Here is a 17,536-nt window from a genome sequence, read left to right on the forward strand (position 1 = left end):
TATTACTAATTAATTAGTTAACTTTATCACTTGAACAACACCAGAGTGTTTAATACCAATGTTTGCTAGAGTGTCTGTTGGTCGTATATTGATCTACCACTTTTATGTTTGAGTGTGGACCAATATTTAAGTGTTTAGGTGTTTCCTTGGGGTCTAGTCTCTTGTCATTGTAGAAAAAATCTACGCTGTCCTTGTCTTTGATTCCAACTTGTTGACAGAATCGGAGCATCATACTGCCAAAGGTGGTATTGATGTCGAAAATAAATGACACTGTGTCATCAGCATGCTGCTTTTCGTAGAAGAGTTCTAGTCTCGAGTTGACAAGAGTGGCGTTGATTATAGAGTCCATTTCAAGAGATTGGTGGGTTGCTGGTTTGTTGGGGTCGATCAAGGCGCCAGTCGACGCATTTGTAAAGTTGATTTGTTTGGGTTGAAGTTTATGCTTATCAAGAAACTTGCCTATCAATTGAGAGAGGATTGTGGTGTGTTTGTGAAGTGTATAGACTTCTTTCTCTTCCTCCTTCTCCTCTGTTTTCCATGATGGTACAATATGTATGTGAATAATATCAGGTACAATCAAGAGGAAAGAGTTGTTTTTAATTCGGTTGCTACCAATGTCACCATCAAGTTCCAATTTGACACCACTGTATTCGATACTCAAGTATCTGAATTCTGTTGGTGGAAGGGTATTTTGGTAGTATTCCCTCACAATATCCTCTAGTACAGTGGTATCTTGGACTCTCATAGAGAGTGCCTCCTTTAAATATCCTTGAACTTGAATGGTTTTCCACTTTGATTCCCACACCACTTTAACGAGACATCCATCTCGGAGACCCAATCCATAGACAAACATCGAGTCGGCTTTGTAGAGTGGTCGGTTAAGATACTTGAATCTAAAGCCCATGTCTTGAGTCTCGGTATACTCTACCGATTTGTCAATACCAAACTCGACATAAAACATTCTCTTGACCTGTGCCAATGTTTCTAGAGTTGATACCTTGATATTCACCGCTTTTAAATCCCATTCAAATTTTAAATTTACCAAAAATGGTTGACTATAGATTGGTGGTGGTGGTGGTGAGTAAAACAAGTATGATATATTTCCATAGATTTGTGGCAATGATTTTTCGAGATACTCGGCAACACGAAAATAGCATTCTTTCAATGATTTCCAGACATCATCTTGAAATTCGTAATAGTAATAGGAATATTCCAAGTTATCCAGTATCTCTTTCTTTAAACAACTATTGATTAGTGGATGGTGGCAATATCCAGGTACACCCAACTGAAATGCCAATAATGTGACAGCAACCATACTCGTCCTCATCACCTGTGACCAAATTTTTTTTGTTTTCCAAAATGGTAGTACCATACTACCGATTATATCTAGTGCCGATTCAACAATCGCTATGCCAACATAATCATCGTCACCATCATCTTTTAATCCTATAAATTCCCCCACCTTTGCTTCTGTAAAGGAATTGTCAACACCGCCTACGACCACACACAATATCATTTTACACATCTTGTAGATATTACCATAGATGGGTTGTGTGGGTCGGTATCTAGTTGTTTTGTATTGTCTGATACTGTTGTGTTGTAGGTATTGTGTTAATTTGGGTTTGTCCCATACCACACCTCTATGTTGATCGACGAGACCATAGTATCTATTGTTGGTGTATTGTATCTTGACTGCGAGGTCTTGCAGACCACGGGGTATCTCTTTGATTTTAATCCCCTCTGCAAGAGTATGCTTTACAATATTTGGGAGAGACCCTCTACCAAATTTAGGAATACCCATTACATATGCTGCAATTGTGAGCAGTGTAGTCATAATAGAGTAGGATGGCGCGAGAAGACTTTGAAATCTTTCAAACAATGGTGATGCGATACCAGTGATTGCTCTGTTAAGATCCAATTGACCACAACCAATTATTTCAAGTTTGTAAACGTGATCGTCTTCTAGTAATTTGCGAGACAATTCCGTCTTTAACAAGCCTACAAACTGAATGTATAGATTGGTGTCATCTTTGCCTTGTTACTTGGAGTGTCGGCAGAACCTCTAACAAACCCAGCATCCTTTAAATATTGTCCCAATATTTCTTCATTCCATTCTTTGTTTGTATCAACTAGTTGTACATATCTAATGACATTACCATAGTTGTATTTATGGTTATGTTCATCGTTGACACCCACTACCAATGTACCAGGTACTACAAATCGACTAGTCTTTTTAATTTCCTTGATCTTTTCTGTTGTTATTTAATTATAATAATAATAATTAATAGTCAGTTTAATCATTCATACATATAATACTGTTATTTATATATAAGATGGAATGTATACATACACATTATTATTATTATTATTATTATTATTATTATTATTATTATTATTATTATTATTATTAATATTATTATTAATAGTAGTAGTCAAAGTTGTCGAAACAACATCATTATCGTCATGACGATCATGGTTATCATCTTGTTGAAGATTAATTCCTCCTACTTTGTTGACCTTATCATTTTCTTCTTTTTCTTCTTCTTCTTTCTTTATATAATCTCTTTCTATCTTTGATTTACTCATTCATGAACACAAACTGAATGGTCTCCCTCATCAGCAAAGTGGGTCTTTTGAGCATAATATTAATAATATAAAAATTAAATTAAATTTTTCAAACTACTAACTAACATGTTTGTGTAAATAAAGATTTATTATTATTATTGCCTGTTGTTTTAGATTGGAATTAATTAATTGATTGATTGATGATTTCGTATCACTTTTATGTTTGCGTGTGGACCCATGTTTAAATGTTTAGGTGTTTCCTTGGGGTCTAGTTTCTTGTCATTGTAGAAAAATTCTACAGTGTGCTTGTCTTTGATTCCAACTTGTTGACAGAATCGTTGCATCATACTGTCAAAGGTGGTATTGATATGTAAAAGGTATGGTATTGTGTCAGCATGCTGGTTTTCGTATATGACATCTATTCTAGAGATGAAAAGAGTTACATTGATTATAGGACCATTTCAAGACCTTGGTCAGCTGGTATTTTGTTGGGATAGATCAAGGCGCCGGTCTATGCATTTGTAAAGTTGATTTGTTTGCGTGAAGTTTGTACTTTGCAAGAAACGAGTCAAATAATTTAGAGAGGAGTGTAGTCTGTTTGTCAAGTGCATAGATTTCTCTCTCCTCTGTATTCCAAGATGGTATAGCATGTACATGAATAATATCAGATGATGTTACTATAAAGAGAACCGAGTCGTTTTCGATTTGATTCGAACCAATGTCACCATCAAGTTCCAATTTAACACCATTGTATTCTATACGCAAAAGTTTAAATCAAATGGTGGAGGGGATGGTTGGAAATATACCTTGACAATATCCTCTAGTATAGTTTCGCCTTGGACCTTCATAAAGAGGTAGTCTTTATCAAAACCTTGAACTTGTATACACTTCCACTTTGTTTCCCACTCTACTTGAACGATCCATCTTGGAGACCCAACCCAGGGACAAACCTAGAGTAGTCCTTGTGGAGTGATCGACCGTCATACTTGAATCTAAAGTGTTGGTCTTGAGTCTCTTTATAAAGTTTAGAAATACCAAACATGAAGTAAAACATTTTCTTGATCATTGCCAATGTTGCTTGGGTTGGTACATTCATATCCATGATTTTTGAATCCCATTCAAATTTTAAATTGATATATAATGAAAATGATGATGGTGTATTGGAAGAATGTGGAGTGGATGTTGTTGTAGAACTTGATGGTGGTGGAAGTGGAGAGGAGGGTGTCCCAATATTTCTTCGGTCCATTCTTTCTTTGTGTCAACTTGTTGTACATCAATGACATTACCATAGTTGTATTGTTGGTTGCGTTCATCGTTCACACCGGTGACTACCAATGTAGAACCAGGTTCTTCAAATTGACCATACCTTTTAATTTCTTTTTTTCTCTTTTAATTGTTATATCAGCAGACTTTTTATTTATACCTTCTTTCTTCTTCTTCTTCTTTTCCATTGTTCTTTATTATTAATAATAGCCAGTTAATCATTCACACAATAGGTTGTGCTAGTGACAACAATATCATCATTGTCTTCTTCTTTCTTTATATCTCTTTTTATCTCTGATTTTCTCATTCATAAATTAAATTAACACTGAATGATCATTCTATAGCTACCCGTTGGGATTGTATGGGGTATAAATAAATTATAAATTAATAATAAATACTAGTGAAAATTGGTACTTTCATTTGAGAAATGCGTGCAAATCATCTGATTGTTGATTGTTCAAGAGTGAGACGATTTGTTTGTTTGTTTATCTTCAGAGCAGAGTCAGTAAAGTAGGTAGAACTATATATATATATATTGGTTGGTTATTTATGCAAAGATAGATATAGATAAAAGGATAGAAAGAATATTATGTCATTCTTATTATTTCATTTAAGAAGTGGATGGGCAGTCGATCAAGCCATCCTCTCTGAAGAAGATAGAGTAGTTGTTATACGTTTCGGTCACGATTGGGACAAGGACTGTATGAAACAAGATGAAATATTAGCTGCCATCGCTGAAAAGGTATCAAATATGGCACTTATCTATGTAGTATGTATCATCCCTTTCATCATCATCATCAATGATTATATATGACTAACTTGTCTCTCTCTCTCTCTCTTTACTCTATTTAGGTTGATATCTCTGAAGTACCAGACTTTAACAAGATGTATGAATTGTATGATCCTTGTACTACAATGTTTTTCTTTAGAAATAAACATATTATGATTGATCTTGGAACTGGTAATAATAACAAAAGTATGTATCTCTCGAGAGAGTATTGCTGATGATCAAAAACACACAACCATATACTAACTAAAGTCTCTTTTATTAACAATAGTTAATTGGCCATTAACGAGTAAACAAGATATGATTGATATTATAGAAACTGTTTATGTTGGTGCTAGAAAGGGTAAAGGTCTTGTAATCTCTCCCAAAGATTATTCTACCAAATACAAATACTAGAGAGACAACAACGACAATACAACAACCAAGTCTTACACATTCATCCTGTATATATCAAACTTACGACGCTCAAACAAACGAATATGAATGGATCTCTCTTTGATCAACCACTGCGATCCAACCAACCAACCAACCAACCCTTTATCGATCAATTGGATTAACAACTTTGCGCACGAAATATAAATATTCATAGATTGATTCACAAATTGGAAACAGAACAAACAAACAAAACACCAGTAAAGTGATTATTATATAATGCAACTCTCCAAAGTAAACTGGAGTTTTATAAATTAATATTACTACAAGTAGTATTATTGGTTATTATTATTATTATTTGGATCTATTATTATTATTATTAATTATTATAATGCCTCTTTTCCTTTTTTTAATGTTGGAAAGAAGGATTTCTTTCTTTCAAGTGTTTTTGTGTTTAAAGTTGACATTGTCATGGTTCGAGTTGGTTGTTCACAAATATTACTTGCTTTGTACAACTAAAAGAAAAGAAAGAAATATTAATTAGTATTATATTATTATTATTTGTTTTGTTTTGTTTTTTGTTTTTTTGTTGTTTGTATCACTTACATCTTTATCAGATAAAATTAAAGTTTGTTGTAACATTTTAGCAATGGAATCGACTTTTTTAAGATGGTATGGTACAGTTTGGAAACGATGGATATCGGTCAAGATCTTGGAGATCATTTGCATTTTGGTGAAATTGATGTATCCATTGTCGAGGTTATCTTGATTGGCATCCTCGATAAAGACAAGGTCACGAAGATAGACGGCCATGTAGGGCAGGCAAGGGAACGAATGTACAGCCATAGCCTTTCGATAGTTGGCATAGTTTTGAGAGGCACTCGTTTGTAGTGTCAACAACTCGAATGAATCCAACATATTTTTGGGTAATCCCTCCCAGGTCTTTTTGAGTCGTTGTATCGATCCCAAATTCAATCCCAACATTACTCCCATCAATGTATTCCAATTATTCAATTTTAATAATATCTCTGCAATCGTTATAAATCTTTTTAATACTGTTATTCTTTGTTTAACATTTCTTTCTAATAATATTTCCTAAATGTAAATAAAAACAAATATTAGTTTCTATCCATTAATATATTTCTATTCTACTTTAATTTCTATTCTCTTACAGTAGCAACCCAATAACTAACACTATTGGAACGTTTAATAAATGCTTGGATGTTTGGAACCTTGTCTGAAGCATCTGATTTGTTCCAGGCTTGATGGTGAAGATCGGAGGGTGTAATTTTACAATAGAGTGTAAACTCTATGAGGGTGAGCTGACGAGCAATCTCGACTGGATGTACGTCGAGAAAGGTCGAGGTCGGGAGCAGTTGTTTGGGGAGTAGTACCTCTGGATAGGCGTCATTGTTGGCCATTTCCAGGGCTTCGGCGGCAGCTTTACTTGGGAAAAAGTAGATAGAGCTATCCTTGTCTTTAAACTTGTCGGTTGATTTACGACTCTCTGTGTGATGACGGATCAAATCTGCTTTGAGCATATTTTGTAAAATGTCAATAGCATCATCACGCACTTGCAACTCGTAACGATGTACAATCCAATCAACTGCCTCGGCACCTAGGAACGACGCTCTAATAGTCTTTAACTTCTTTTTACGTTCTTTTAGTGGTAGTGCTCGCATCATAATAGTCGACAGTGTCTCTGTATCGTGGAGTGGTACGAGGTCACGCAGACTCTGTGACGAGTCACGTGAGCTAGAGGACAAGTTTTGGGCATTGAGGTATTTAATGACGTGAGACGAGACTGACTTTTTGAGATGGTTGCCCCATTTAACATTGAATTTGATAATCACCTCTAAAAATTGTACAAACAATTTATAGAGTGCTGGCGATGAAAAATCATATCCATGTCCTTCAACCCATTTCTTTAATACATTAATCACTCTAAATTTAATATGATTTGTCATTTGTTCAAGATCTTTATCTGACGTTGTCGTAGTGGTTGTAGTTGTAGTTGTTGTGGTAGTTGTTGTAGAGGATGAAGTAGATGAAAAAGAGGAAGAAGACGAGTCGTGGTGAAGCATGGCAGTGGTGCCAAGTGAATGGGACGAAGCGTTGGGAGATACCATTGGAGTCAGCACAGTTGGTGTGGCAAGACTTGACAATATACTACCATTTCCATTATGTATAACTGTAAGTGGTGATGATGAAGATGATGATGATGATCCAGCTGAAGATGATAATGATGTTGACAATAATGAAATATTATTATTATTACTATTATTTTGATTATTTTGATTATTAGTATTATTTTGTTGTTGATTTATGTTAATATGTTGATTTTGATTAATATTTGAAGTAGAAGTTGCAATTGGATTTGTACCTAATGGATCATTAAATCGATCCCATAAAAGTTGAAGTAATTCATGGTCTTTGATATAGTAGTGGTATGTGTATAGAACATCTTCAACATGTTGTGTTCCAGTATAATTGGATATATCTGTCATTAAACCAACAATTTTTACCAATTGACCTGCCAATACATTTCCATGAACATCAAATACCAACCCATCATCTTTACTCTTATTATTACTATTATTATTTGTTGTATTAGTTGTACTTGTTGATGTACTACTTGTTGTATCTTCTAATTTTTTTGAACCATTTGCAAGACAATCCAACTCATCAAAAGTGGTTGATTTTAGCATTGATAGTTGAACGTGTGGTTGAGAGAGAGCGCGAGACAAGGTTTCTTGGATGATGGATGAAAAGTCACCTTCGTAGCATGTACTCTCCCACGATGGTAGGGTCACCTCGCTTTGGGTACGTCTACGCAGCATGGTTGGAGATGCACGTCCGCTGGATGGATGAGCTGGGTCAATGACATTATTATTATTAAGAGGAAGAACCTCCTCTTCGGTCAGCAGTGCCTCGTTTTTGAGGTTGACAACTGATATGGACCGGTTGATGGGCTGCAAAGGACCAAACGAGTTGCGTTTACTGCTCGACCGTGGTGAAGAGGGTGTGTTGATAGATGGGAGGAAATACTTTAGATAGGATCCATTGTGTGAAGGGGGTGGAGGGGTTTTTCGATGTTGAGATTGCTCGTGCAGCTGTTGTTGTTGTTGAGATTGTTGTTGAGGCGAAGAGTGGAGATAGATCGATGTGCGGGGTGATGTATAGGAAGATTCGACGTGATGGACGCCGACAAGGTGAGATGAGAGTGGACACGAGCCAGCCGAGCTGATACCGCTGCCGCTGCTGATACTGCTGTGTAGGCTATTTTCAGTGGTCGACGGACAGCTACCCGACGTGTCTGTACCGCTGCCAATATCGTCGCCAGAGCCAGCTGTCAACTTGCCCAACGTAGTCGTTGAAAACGACTTGCTTCTGTGGTTGTTGGTGGGTGATACCGACGGGCTGCTTGCGCCGTCCATCTCGTGGTGGTGGTGTAGGTGCGCCGTCGACGACGACGAGTGTTGGAATATTTCATTAATCTTGATGGTTGGAGATGGGAACGTATTCGAATTGGAAGGTTTTATAAAACTCTTGATTCTTCGGATCGTCGATGATGTCAGCGTCTTTCCACCCAACTGTTTGTTGCTTATGGTTGGTGATGATGACGTAGATGTCGACGTAGACGATGATGATTCAACGTGCTGTATGTCATCCATATTTGTTAGGGTTATTTTAAATAATTATTATTATATTTGGTAATCGTCCACTTTTCTTTTCTTTTCTTTTTGTTTTGAAATTTGGATAAGGATATGGATGGATGGATGGATGGATGTTGGAAAAAAAATTAAATTATAATACTTTTTGTTGACTTTGGGGAAAAAATAAGATTGTCTTTGTGATTGATTGATTAGTAATTGATGAATATGATTTATGATTATTATTATTGCCTGGGGGGAAATTAAACTAAACTAAAATAAATGTAAATGGTTATAATATAAATAATTTAAAAGATATAAATAGTTAGTTTCATAATTTAAATCAAAAATAAAATAATTATTATTAGAGCAAGAAAGTATTATGGTAATAGTTTTTGATGATGATGATGTTGACAGTGACAAAAGAAGAGGAGGATGAGGAGCAGTAGTAGTAGGAATAGGTACAACCAAATTAAATTATCGGTTGCATATTGTGTTTTGTTGTTGGAAAAAAAAAAAAAAAAAAAAAGTTTGATTGCAGCAATACACTTTCCATGTTTGTTTACCCAATTGTAAAAAAGGGTGTGGAAGCAGCAGCAGAAGAGTAGTGTCATTTGAGGGGAGTGTTAATAATAATAATGTGATGAACAGAGGAGGAGGAGGACTGAGCTTAGTTTATGTCGTCGTGACGCTACTGCCTTTATGACAAAAAGTACAAACCTACAAGCAGATTGCATGGGAAAAATAAGCAACGTTGATTTGGTGGTGTAGTTTGTTGTTGAATAATTAGACGGGTGCCAGATCACTCACTCACACACACACACACACAACACAATAATTATATATTTATAAATAAAAAAAATATAGATGTACAAAATGAAGATCCTGAAAGAGATTGATGCTCAAATGGATCAAACAACAACAACAAGTGATTGGAATGATTGCAGAGGAGGAATAATATAAAAATAAATATTGTCACAAAAGATTTAAACAAGTCAAAATCTATAAATGGACTGATTGACTGATTGGATTGTTTGATTGATTCACAATCAGCGACTCTTTCCCACTCACGATGGTTTATATAAAAAAAAAAAAAGAAGGGTGGCACCCTGGCACTTTTAAAAAAAACATTTGATTTCCATCGATGAAAGAGTGTGTGTGTATGTGTGCACCCAGGGGTGGGTGGGTCGGTGTGTATGTGTGTAAGAGGGGGGTTAAAGAATAATATGCAAAGAGCTTTGTATGGTCAAACATCTGCAGAAATCATTCTATGTTGGTAGAGGAGGTGGTGCGAGGGGAGGTAAAGGGAGAAGAGGAAACGAGGGTGGAGGAGGGTTATGTATGTAGGTATGTAGAAAGCAGTCTGTTGGATTTACTGTGGGGGTAGGTGGGGTGGGTGAGGTTTTGTTTATCTTAAAAACATATCACCTTAACGGGTAGGAGAGTCAGACATGCGCCATCCATATGGATTAATAATATGAAAAGAAATTTGATTGATGAATTGGTGTTTTTGAAATTGTTGATTGTGTATAATTCATTTCAAAGATTGCAATCAAAGGAGAGAGTTAATCCTTCCTCCTTGAATGGGAGGGGTGGCGACGGATAAGGGAGGGACGAGAGACCACACAAAACTTTGGCGGGAACAACAATAACAATAACAAACAAACCAATAATGTTTTACCAATAATCCAAAAATAAATAATAATAATGATTAAATTAAACTCTCTCTCTCTCTCTATTGTGACTATAACTACAACTACTATAATTAACTGATTGTTATATGTTTGGTGTAAAAGCTATAATTATAATTACTTGGGATTGATGGATTGATTGATCTTGTGGAGAGGGAGGGAAAAAACTGTCGGTCGTGTTTAAAGATATTTCTTTGTCTAACCTCTCTCTTTTTCTTAATATTTTTTAATATGGATAATTTTTAAACAAACAAACAAAATATGATAACCATATTATAATATTCACATAACAGCAAAAGCAGTAGTAGTAGGTAGTTGTAGTAATCATGTTATATAATTGTATAAATTGCTTTGGATAATGAACAACAACGGCAGTTGTAATTATAATGGAAATACAAAGAATAATAAAAATGGAAACAAGTAGATCAACTACTACTCTGCTGCTGCTGCTGCTGCTCTACTGGTATAATGCCATAAAACCAATCCATTATAATTGTATGATTATTTCCCACATATTGACTGTTGCCAAACATGTTTTAATTATTATTATTAATCGTGTCTTTTCCAAAAATAAATATTTTTAAAAGAATCTTCCATACTACCCTCTATAGAGTGTGGAGTGGAGTACTTGTATCCAATAGTTGATTGACTGATTATTATTATTATTATTATTTGTCTTTGTTTGTTTTAGAGTTTAAAAAAAAAAAAAAATTAATATACAGTACAACAATCTTGTTTACCTAATTTAAAAATCTGCAAGATTGATTTGGCAATCATAATATCTGTATGTCAGTGCCTAGAATATCTGTCTGTCTGTCTGTCTGTCTGGTATATGTCTGTCTTTGATGATATTATTATTAATTGTTGATGATTGGGATTTTTTTTTTTTTTGATGTATAAATTGATTTCTGTATTCGTACTCCTCTTTTGTTACTATATTGTATCTACAACTTATCCTTTCCTCTTCCTCTTCCTTCCTCTTCCATTTGCACTTTTTTTTGTTCCAGAAATTTAACGATCAAACAAATTTGAATTGTTGTTGTTTTCGTTTTCCCTCCTCTTGGATAAATACACACACAACACATCACACATAACACACAACACAACACCACAACAACAATAACAACAACACAATAAATAATAATAATATTATTATTATTATATATAAATCCATAGATGGCCATTATTATGGTGATGATGGTGGTAGAGTGATAGTGGTAGATAGATTCATGTGTAAATCATGGAATTATTATTATTATACAAACAAATAAATAAATAAACCCATCACCACCACCACCACCACCACCACCTCTACCCTCTACCACCATTGTTGTTGTGGTTGCTTGATGAAATAATTAATTATAGTTGAACTGGCAACTACTATAATTACCATTATTATTATTATTATTCTTCTTGTTTCGGTCAAGAGAATGGGAGGATAAATTAATTTATCCACGACACGGCTATGGCAATGACGCAAAGAAAGAATTACAATTGTTGTTGTTGTTGCCAGTGGAATTAATTGAGTGTTGAGTTGGGTGATGATTTGAATAAAATAACAGTGACCGACAATAATAATAAACACTAATTATAAACTTATTTGACTAGAGGAGAGTCATAGTCACCAATATATGGTATGGACATACTTTTGAAAAAAAGATGGAATGGGGAACTATAAAAAAAAAAACCTGGGTACTATACTATTTTTAAATAAAAATGGAATGGGTAAGAAAGAAAGAGGTGAAGTGGAGGGAGAAATAAAATTAATTAATATCCAGGATTTAAATGTGATGTGTCTGTCGGATGGGTTAGGGTAGAATCATCATAAAAATTAATTGGTTGGTTTGGATGCACATGACCATTGATTAATCTGATCATAATAATAATAATAATAATAATAATAATAATAATAATAATAATAATAATAATAATAATAATAATAATAATAATAATAATAATAATAATAATAATCATCTGATTCTTATCATAAACCAAATATTATATTAATGTAGAATGTATATATATAAAGTACGGCCCATATTGGGTATGGCGGGTAAAAAAAAAGGGGTAACGTAGGCAGGGTCATTGATCAATCAATCAATTAATTCAATGGACCATCCAATTATATTGAATTAAATTATTATTATTATTTTGATCAAAATAAATTTAAATTTGATGAATTTGGAAAGGGTATGGTGGATGAATATGGATGTATATGGATGGATGGATGGAAGTTCATGATGATCTACTAGATTCATTGTTGTTCCTCTTACTTTGTTGGGTTATATAGTTTTAAATAAATTAAAAATATATATGTAGATATGTGATGATGATGATGTTTGTTGTTGTTGTTGTTAAGTAGTTAGATGAATTTTATGATCTGATTGTGATTTAATTGATGTCCTCTGCCTGATAATTAAAATAATCTCCAACGCTATCTCCTCCTCCTCCTCATCCTCTTGCTTGATGGCCATCCCATCCTCCTCCCTCTCTCCGTCCTATTTGTTTCCTTGTTTTTCTTTCCTCTCTCTCTCTTCTTTTCACCACCTCTGCTGCTGACAACAAAAAATCACTATACACCAATTTCTTGAACAAGTGACCATAGTTGCCAATACACATATTAGTGTAACTGCCCTTGATGCTTTCCTCTCTCCTCCTCATCCTTTTTCTTTAGAGTAGTGATCCATCACTACCACTACTACCAACCACCACCACCATTGTTATTGACATATTGTTCATCAACATCATGAAATTCATTGTATACACCCCCCACCCACCGTCTCCTCTATATTCATATTCAAGATCATGATATATAAACATTGATTTTAATGATCATGATGGTGGTGGTGATGGTGGCAGTAGCGTGGTGGGTGTATCAATTAACTTAACTTAACTGTGTTTATATATATTATTATATCTTTCTTTCTTTCTTTATGAATGATGTCAACTACTGCACTACACTACCTGTAACTGTGTTGTACAATTCTGTACAACATAATTAGTTATATTATATTGACAATTGAATCTATCTTGATGCTGTGTGCTGGTGGTGCGTCCTCTACAACTTATTGTTGCTGCTGTTGTTGTCTCTTTATATCTATTGTCAACATCATTGTTTATCCTCTTTCATTCATATTCATCATCATGTGTTAACTTCTTTAAAATGTGTGTGTGTATGGGTGTGTGATCATTATGCTAATAATGATTATTGTTGTGTGCGCCGATTGACTTAACACCTACCTTGATAACTATAGAGAGTTTAAACTTAACTGAACTGAGTAAAAATAGATATATAAGATATAAAAGTGAGGATATAAAAGAGAGATATATATAAAAAAAACCGATGGATGGTTGTTGTGTTGAATAAAATTAATGAGAAGCAGGAGATTGCTTGATTCGATGCCTATGAGGTGAGTTTGCAGAAGATATCTCTCTCTCTCTTCTTTGTCCTTGTGTGTGGTGGTGCACGCCTTTCCTCTCTCTTTATTTTTACACTGAGAAGAAGACTTGATCGCATCGATCTCAGTATCCACAAAAAAAAAACGAGATATTTATATTTTTTCTTTTTCTGGGTGGTGGGTCTCGATCAAAGCGCAAAGCGGAGAGACTTCCAACCGACCGACTGATAGACTCTGTCTCCACATTTCTTAAAACCAACCCAGGATGGACGTGGTGGGCAGTATTTAAACATCAACAAACAAATGCAAGATAGATTAATCTATTTGAGGAACTCGAAGCACTCTGACTCTCTTCAAATTGGTTGGTGTACACCTCTCTCTCTTATTATTTTTTCTTTTATTTAATTAATTAATTATTTTTAATAGTATTGTTGTTGTTGTTGTTGTTGACGTTGTTGACGTTGTTGTCTTAGGTCATAGGGAACATCATTTTCATCCCATTGTGAAAGATCGAGGTGGGGGTCATTAATGTACCCCAAGAGAGGGACATTGGTTGGCATGGTGGTGACTTTTGAACGTTTGATTGTGACACTAGTAGGAAAGATTTCCTTCTCGGAGAGGAATGGTTGGGAAGGATCGGTTCTGCTGACTGCTAGCTGGGGCTTGACAAACACTCTCAGTAGAGATGTGCTGGTCTGCAACCGTGGCAATACCTTTGCCGTCTCACTATCGCTCGGATCACTTTCAAAGTTTGTCATTGGGAATGATATTTCGAGCAGTGAGGTGTTTTGGGCGACGGATTCCAAGAGGTCTCCGGAGAAGGCAAGGAGTCGCTTATTTACTCGACTTGTCCAATCCAATGTCAAGTATTGGATGGATTTGTTGTGTTGGAGCATGTGTTGGAGCATAGGTGCGTGGACAGCGGCCAACTGACGCAGTGAGAGACTGGAGAGCGTGTTGTTTGATGCCAACGCTTCAAACAAACCGATCGAATAGATTTTGTTTTGTCGTGTTGCCTCTTCGACTGGAGTCAATGCCAATGCCCGGATGACCTTATTGTTGGCGACCAACCCGGCATAGAATTCGTGGGTGAATAGTGGTTGTTGACCATCGGTGAGATAGTATCCCAACGACAACTCTTTGATGGTTTTGGATTGGTAAAAGAGTCGCTCCACCTCTTTTAAATGGTCGGCATGGTGTTGTTGGTCTTTGCCAAAAATCTCGAAGCGTCCCAGACCAAGCACACGGAGCGACTTTAGGTTCTCCAATATTCCCCGAATCTCGACAAGACTGACTGCACCATTTAAAAAGAGCTCTGTCATGTCTACGTTGTTGGGAGGAGCACGAAAAGGTATTCTGTCATACACATCCAACGAGAGCGATTTGGAAAGGAACATCTTGTTGAATAAAACGTTGTTTCCTGGTTCTCTGCACATCTGTACTTGTAGTCTCTCCATTGGAGGAAGGGTTGAAGACTCAAACTGCGCCATAAAGGAATCTCTGTGATTCTTAAAAGAGCTATCGGTATCGTCAAACGAAAGATCGGTCACTGATGGAGGGACGAGTTGGTCAAGAGAGGGTATGACCGTACCTTGGTATCGACACTTGATCTTGGTCACACTATTGGCCTTTTTTAACAGTTCTCCAAGATTATAAAATGCTTTTGGTCCCATTGATCTATACAATTGAGGTGTTGTAATAACCAATGTCTCTATTCTTTTAACCAATTTATATTTATAATTATTATTATTTTGATTATTTTGATTATTATTATTGATTTGATTATTTAGAATGGATTCTAATCTATTTAAACTACTTTGTAAACCAGTGTTTAAAATGTAAGAGGTAGATCTTTTAGAGATGATATTAAACCATCTCCAACATACTACCGCAAGTGACACCTCACCCCAACGATTCAATACGCGCTTGCTTGGGAATGAACAACCACGACTGTTTGTAGAAGACTTTGAACCAGACTTTTGTAATGCATATTCGACAATCTTTTCTTGAATGTATGCTGGAAGAATGATAGAATCGTCTTGGTCATGATGATGATGATGATGACGACGATCATCACCTTTGCTTTGTTGTTGTTGGCTAGTCATCTTTAACTTTTTTTTATCTGATTCCATCGTATATATATATAAACTGATGTTGGTTGAGTCTCACTCTGAGGTTGGTTGGTTAATGATCATGTTTGACATAATATCTTCATGCCTTGGGAATTAATCGTCTCGAGCAAAGAGAGATAGAATATCTTTCTTTTTCCATGATTTTTTTTTAATTTAGATATTTATTGTTAAAATCCATCTTTGGTGTACTTACAATCCAAATAACAATACTAATTCGTATTACACCTATCAAGTGAACTTCCTTCTTCTTTTTTGATCAACTGCTATTTTAAAACACCCACATATATATATATATATATATACATAGTATATGTTATATATTACATATATAACTCGAATTCCAGAACAACTATATTACAGCTAACAGTCAACAACATGATCATCATTAAATAGGAGAAGGAGTATCGTCGTTGATGTTTAGAATCGTCATCTGATCGTTGTTTGTGTCATCTTGATTGATTAGTCAATACATACATCAGGTACATCGATTGTGGTACCACATACAAACACCATACCATACCCGAAACTCTACCTTGAACGTGAAATGAACATTTACATATTGTGATCACAATCAAAGTAAAGTATTAGTATATATGCACAAAACTGTCAATATTCCATTCCCTATTGTGATGATAGTACATACATACATAGCAGTTGCTTGCTCTCTCTCTCATCAACAAAAAATAATATTTAAATGATATATCACCCTCACCACCTCCTCCTCCACCTCCATATTCATGGCAACGTTTTAATCAATCAACCCATGCGATGGATGTTAATCAGTAAGATTGGAATATCGATCCAGCATGTTGACAAAGTGGTAAGGGGTTAGGGGTTAGGGGTTTGCCTATCCAATCACCAAATGACTTTCCACCAAACCAACAATACATACAATGCTATCGATTTCACAGCTAAAATCCTCCACCAACCCACTCACTCACTGCATTGCCACCATCATCGTATTGTTAAACAGTGTCAATAATAGTGATGATGATGATGATGATGATGATGAAGATAGGGGTGTTCAGTGAGTGGGTTGGTGGGTGGGGGAGTAGGTGTGTGAGTATACCAACTAACACAAACTCGGCCAACACAAACAAATTGATTGATTGATGATAAAGTTCCAAATCAATTTAATTAAACCAGCAACGTGTGTTTTGATTTGATGATTGATCAAGTCAGGCAGGAGTACGGTGGAGAAAGTGAGAAACACCACCCAACATGGAATAAATATAAATTTTCAAGTTCTTCTTTTTGTGTCAGTCATTCATACATACTGGTACAGCCACCTACCACTACCACCATCATAATCAACAACAACAACAACATCATCATCATAATCATTTTTAAATTTTAAATTATCCAGAGATATATAAAAAAAGACTTCACCTTTCAATTTCATTCATCGTAACTCTAACCTTAACTTATTTATTTAAACCCCTTTTAAACTTATTTATTTAACTCTCTCAAATTAACTATATATAAATATAAATATACTATACCCTTAAGATCATCCGTCATCATTGTCATCTTAAACAAAAAAAACTCGGCCAATCGCACATCATCATCTTTGAAAGATCAACCCATCTCATCTTGATTGTTATTTATTATTATCATAAATTATTTTGATTTATAAAACCGAATGTAAGTCTGTTTCAACCAAACAACCATGATC

General features: G+C 35.2%; 6 protein-coding genes across 6 annotated transcripts; 2 read left to right on the top strand and 4 right to left on the bottom strand.

The window, feature by feature from the left end:
* Window positions 1–49: 49 nt before the first annotated feature.
* On the bottom strand, window positions 50–2,586 carry DFA_11216 (chromo domain-containing protein; the record flags this gene model as incomplete). Its single annotated transcript, XM_004350109.1, has 3 exons — window positions 50–1,962; window positions 2,007–2,224; window positions 2,351–2,586. The coding sequence occupies 3 exons, from the start codon at window positions 2,584–2,586 to the stop codon at window positions 50–52; spliced, it is 2,367 nt and encodes a 788-aa protein (XP_004350159.1).
* A 477-nt stretch (window positions 2,587–3,063) lies between these two features.
* On the bottom strand, window positions 3,064–4,016 carry DFA_11217 (uncharacterized protein; the record flags this gene model as incomplete). Its single annotated transcript, XM_004350110.1, has 2 exons — window positions 3,064–3,320; window positions 3,932–4,016. The coding sequence occupies 2 exons, from the start codon at window positions 4,014–4,016 to the stop codon at window positions 3,064–3,066; spliced, it is 342 nt and encodes a 113-aa protein (XP_004350160.1).
* A 401-nt stretch (window positions 4,017–4,417) lies between these two features.
* Window positions 4,418–5,011, top strand: txnl4a (thioredoxin-like U5 small nuclear ribonucleoprotein; the record flags this gene model as incomplete). Its single annotated transcript, XM_004350111.1, has 3 exons — window positions 4,418–4,597; window positions 4,681–4,804; window positions 4,887–5,011. 3 exons carry the CDS (start codon window positions 4,418–4,420, stop codon window positions 5,009–5,011), a joined length of 429 nt encoding a protein of 142 aa, XP_004350161.1.
* Window positions 5,012–5,373: 362 nt separating this feature from the next.
* Window positions 5,374–8,661, bottom strand: DFA_11219 (uncharacterized protein; the record flags this gene model as incomplete). The annotated part of the gene is made up of 3 exons (XM_004350112.1): window positions 5,374–5,502; window positions 5,594–6,082; window positions 6,160–8,661. The coding sequence occupies 3 exons, from the start codon at window positions 8,659–8,661 to the stop codon at window positions 5,374–5,376; spliced, it is 3,120 nt and encodes a 1,039-aa protein (XP_004350162.1).
* Window positions 8,662–9,866: 1,205 nt separating this feature from the next.
* On the top strand, window positions 9,867–11,602 carry DFA_11220 (uncharacterized protein; the record flags this gene model as incomplete). Its single annotated transcript, XM_004350113.1, has 4 exons — window positions 9,867–9,880; window positions 9,921–9,979; window positions 11,054–11,194; window positions 11,508–11,602. 4 exons carry the CDS (start codon window positions 9,867–9,869, stop codon window positions 11,600–11,602), a joined length of 309 nt encoding a protein of 102 aa, XP_004350163.1.
* Window positions 11,603–14,148: 2,546 nt separating this feature from the next.
* On the bottom strand, window positions 14,149–15,834 carry DFA_11221 (uncharacterized protein; the record flags this gene model as incomplete). The annotated part of the gene is made up of 1 exon (XM_004350114.1): window positions 14,149–15,834. One exon carries the CDS (start codon window positions 15,832–15,834, stop codon window positions 14,149–14,151), a length of 1,686 nt encoding a protein of 561 aa, XP_004350164.1.
* Window positions 15,835–17,536: the final 1,702 nt, after the last annotated feature.

Source organism: Cavenderia fasciculata (assembly GCF_000203815.1).
Source record: "Cavenderia fasciculata unplaced genomic scaffold Scf_EUAJFUG02HR96I-5, whole genome shotgun sequence".
Taxonomy (NCBI): domain Eukaryota; phylum Evosea; class Eumycetozoa; order Acytosteliales; family Cavenderiaceae; genus Cavenderia; species Cavenderia fasciculata.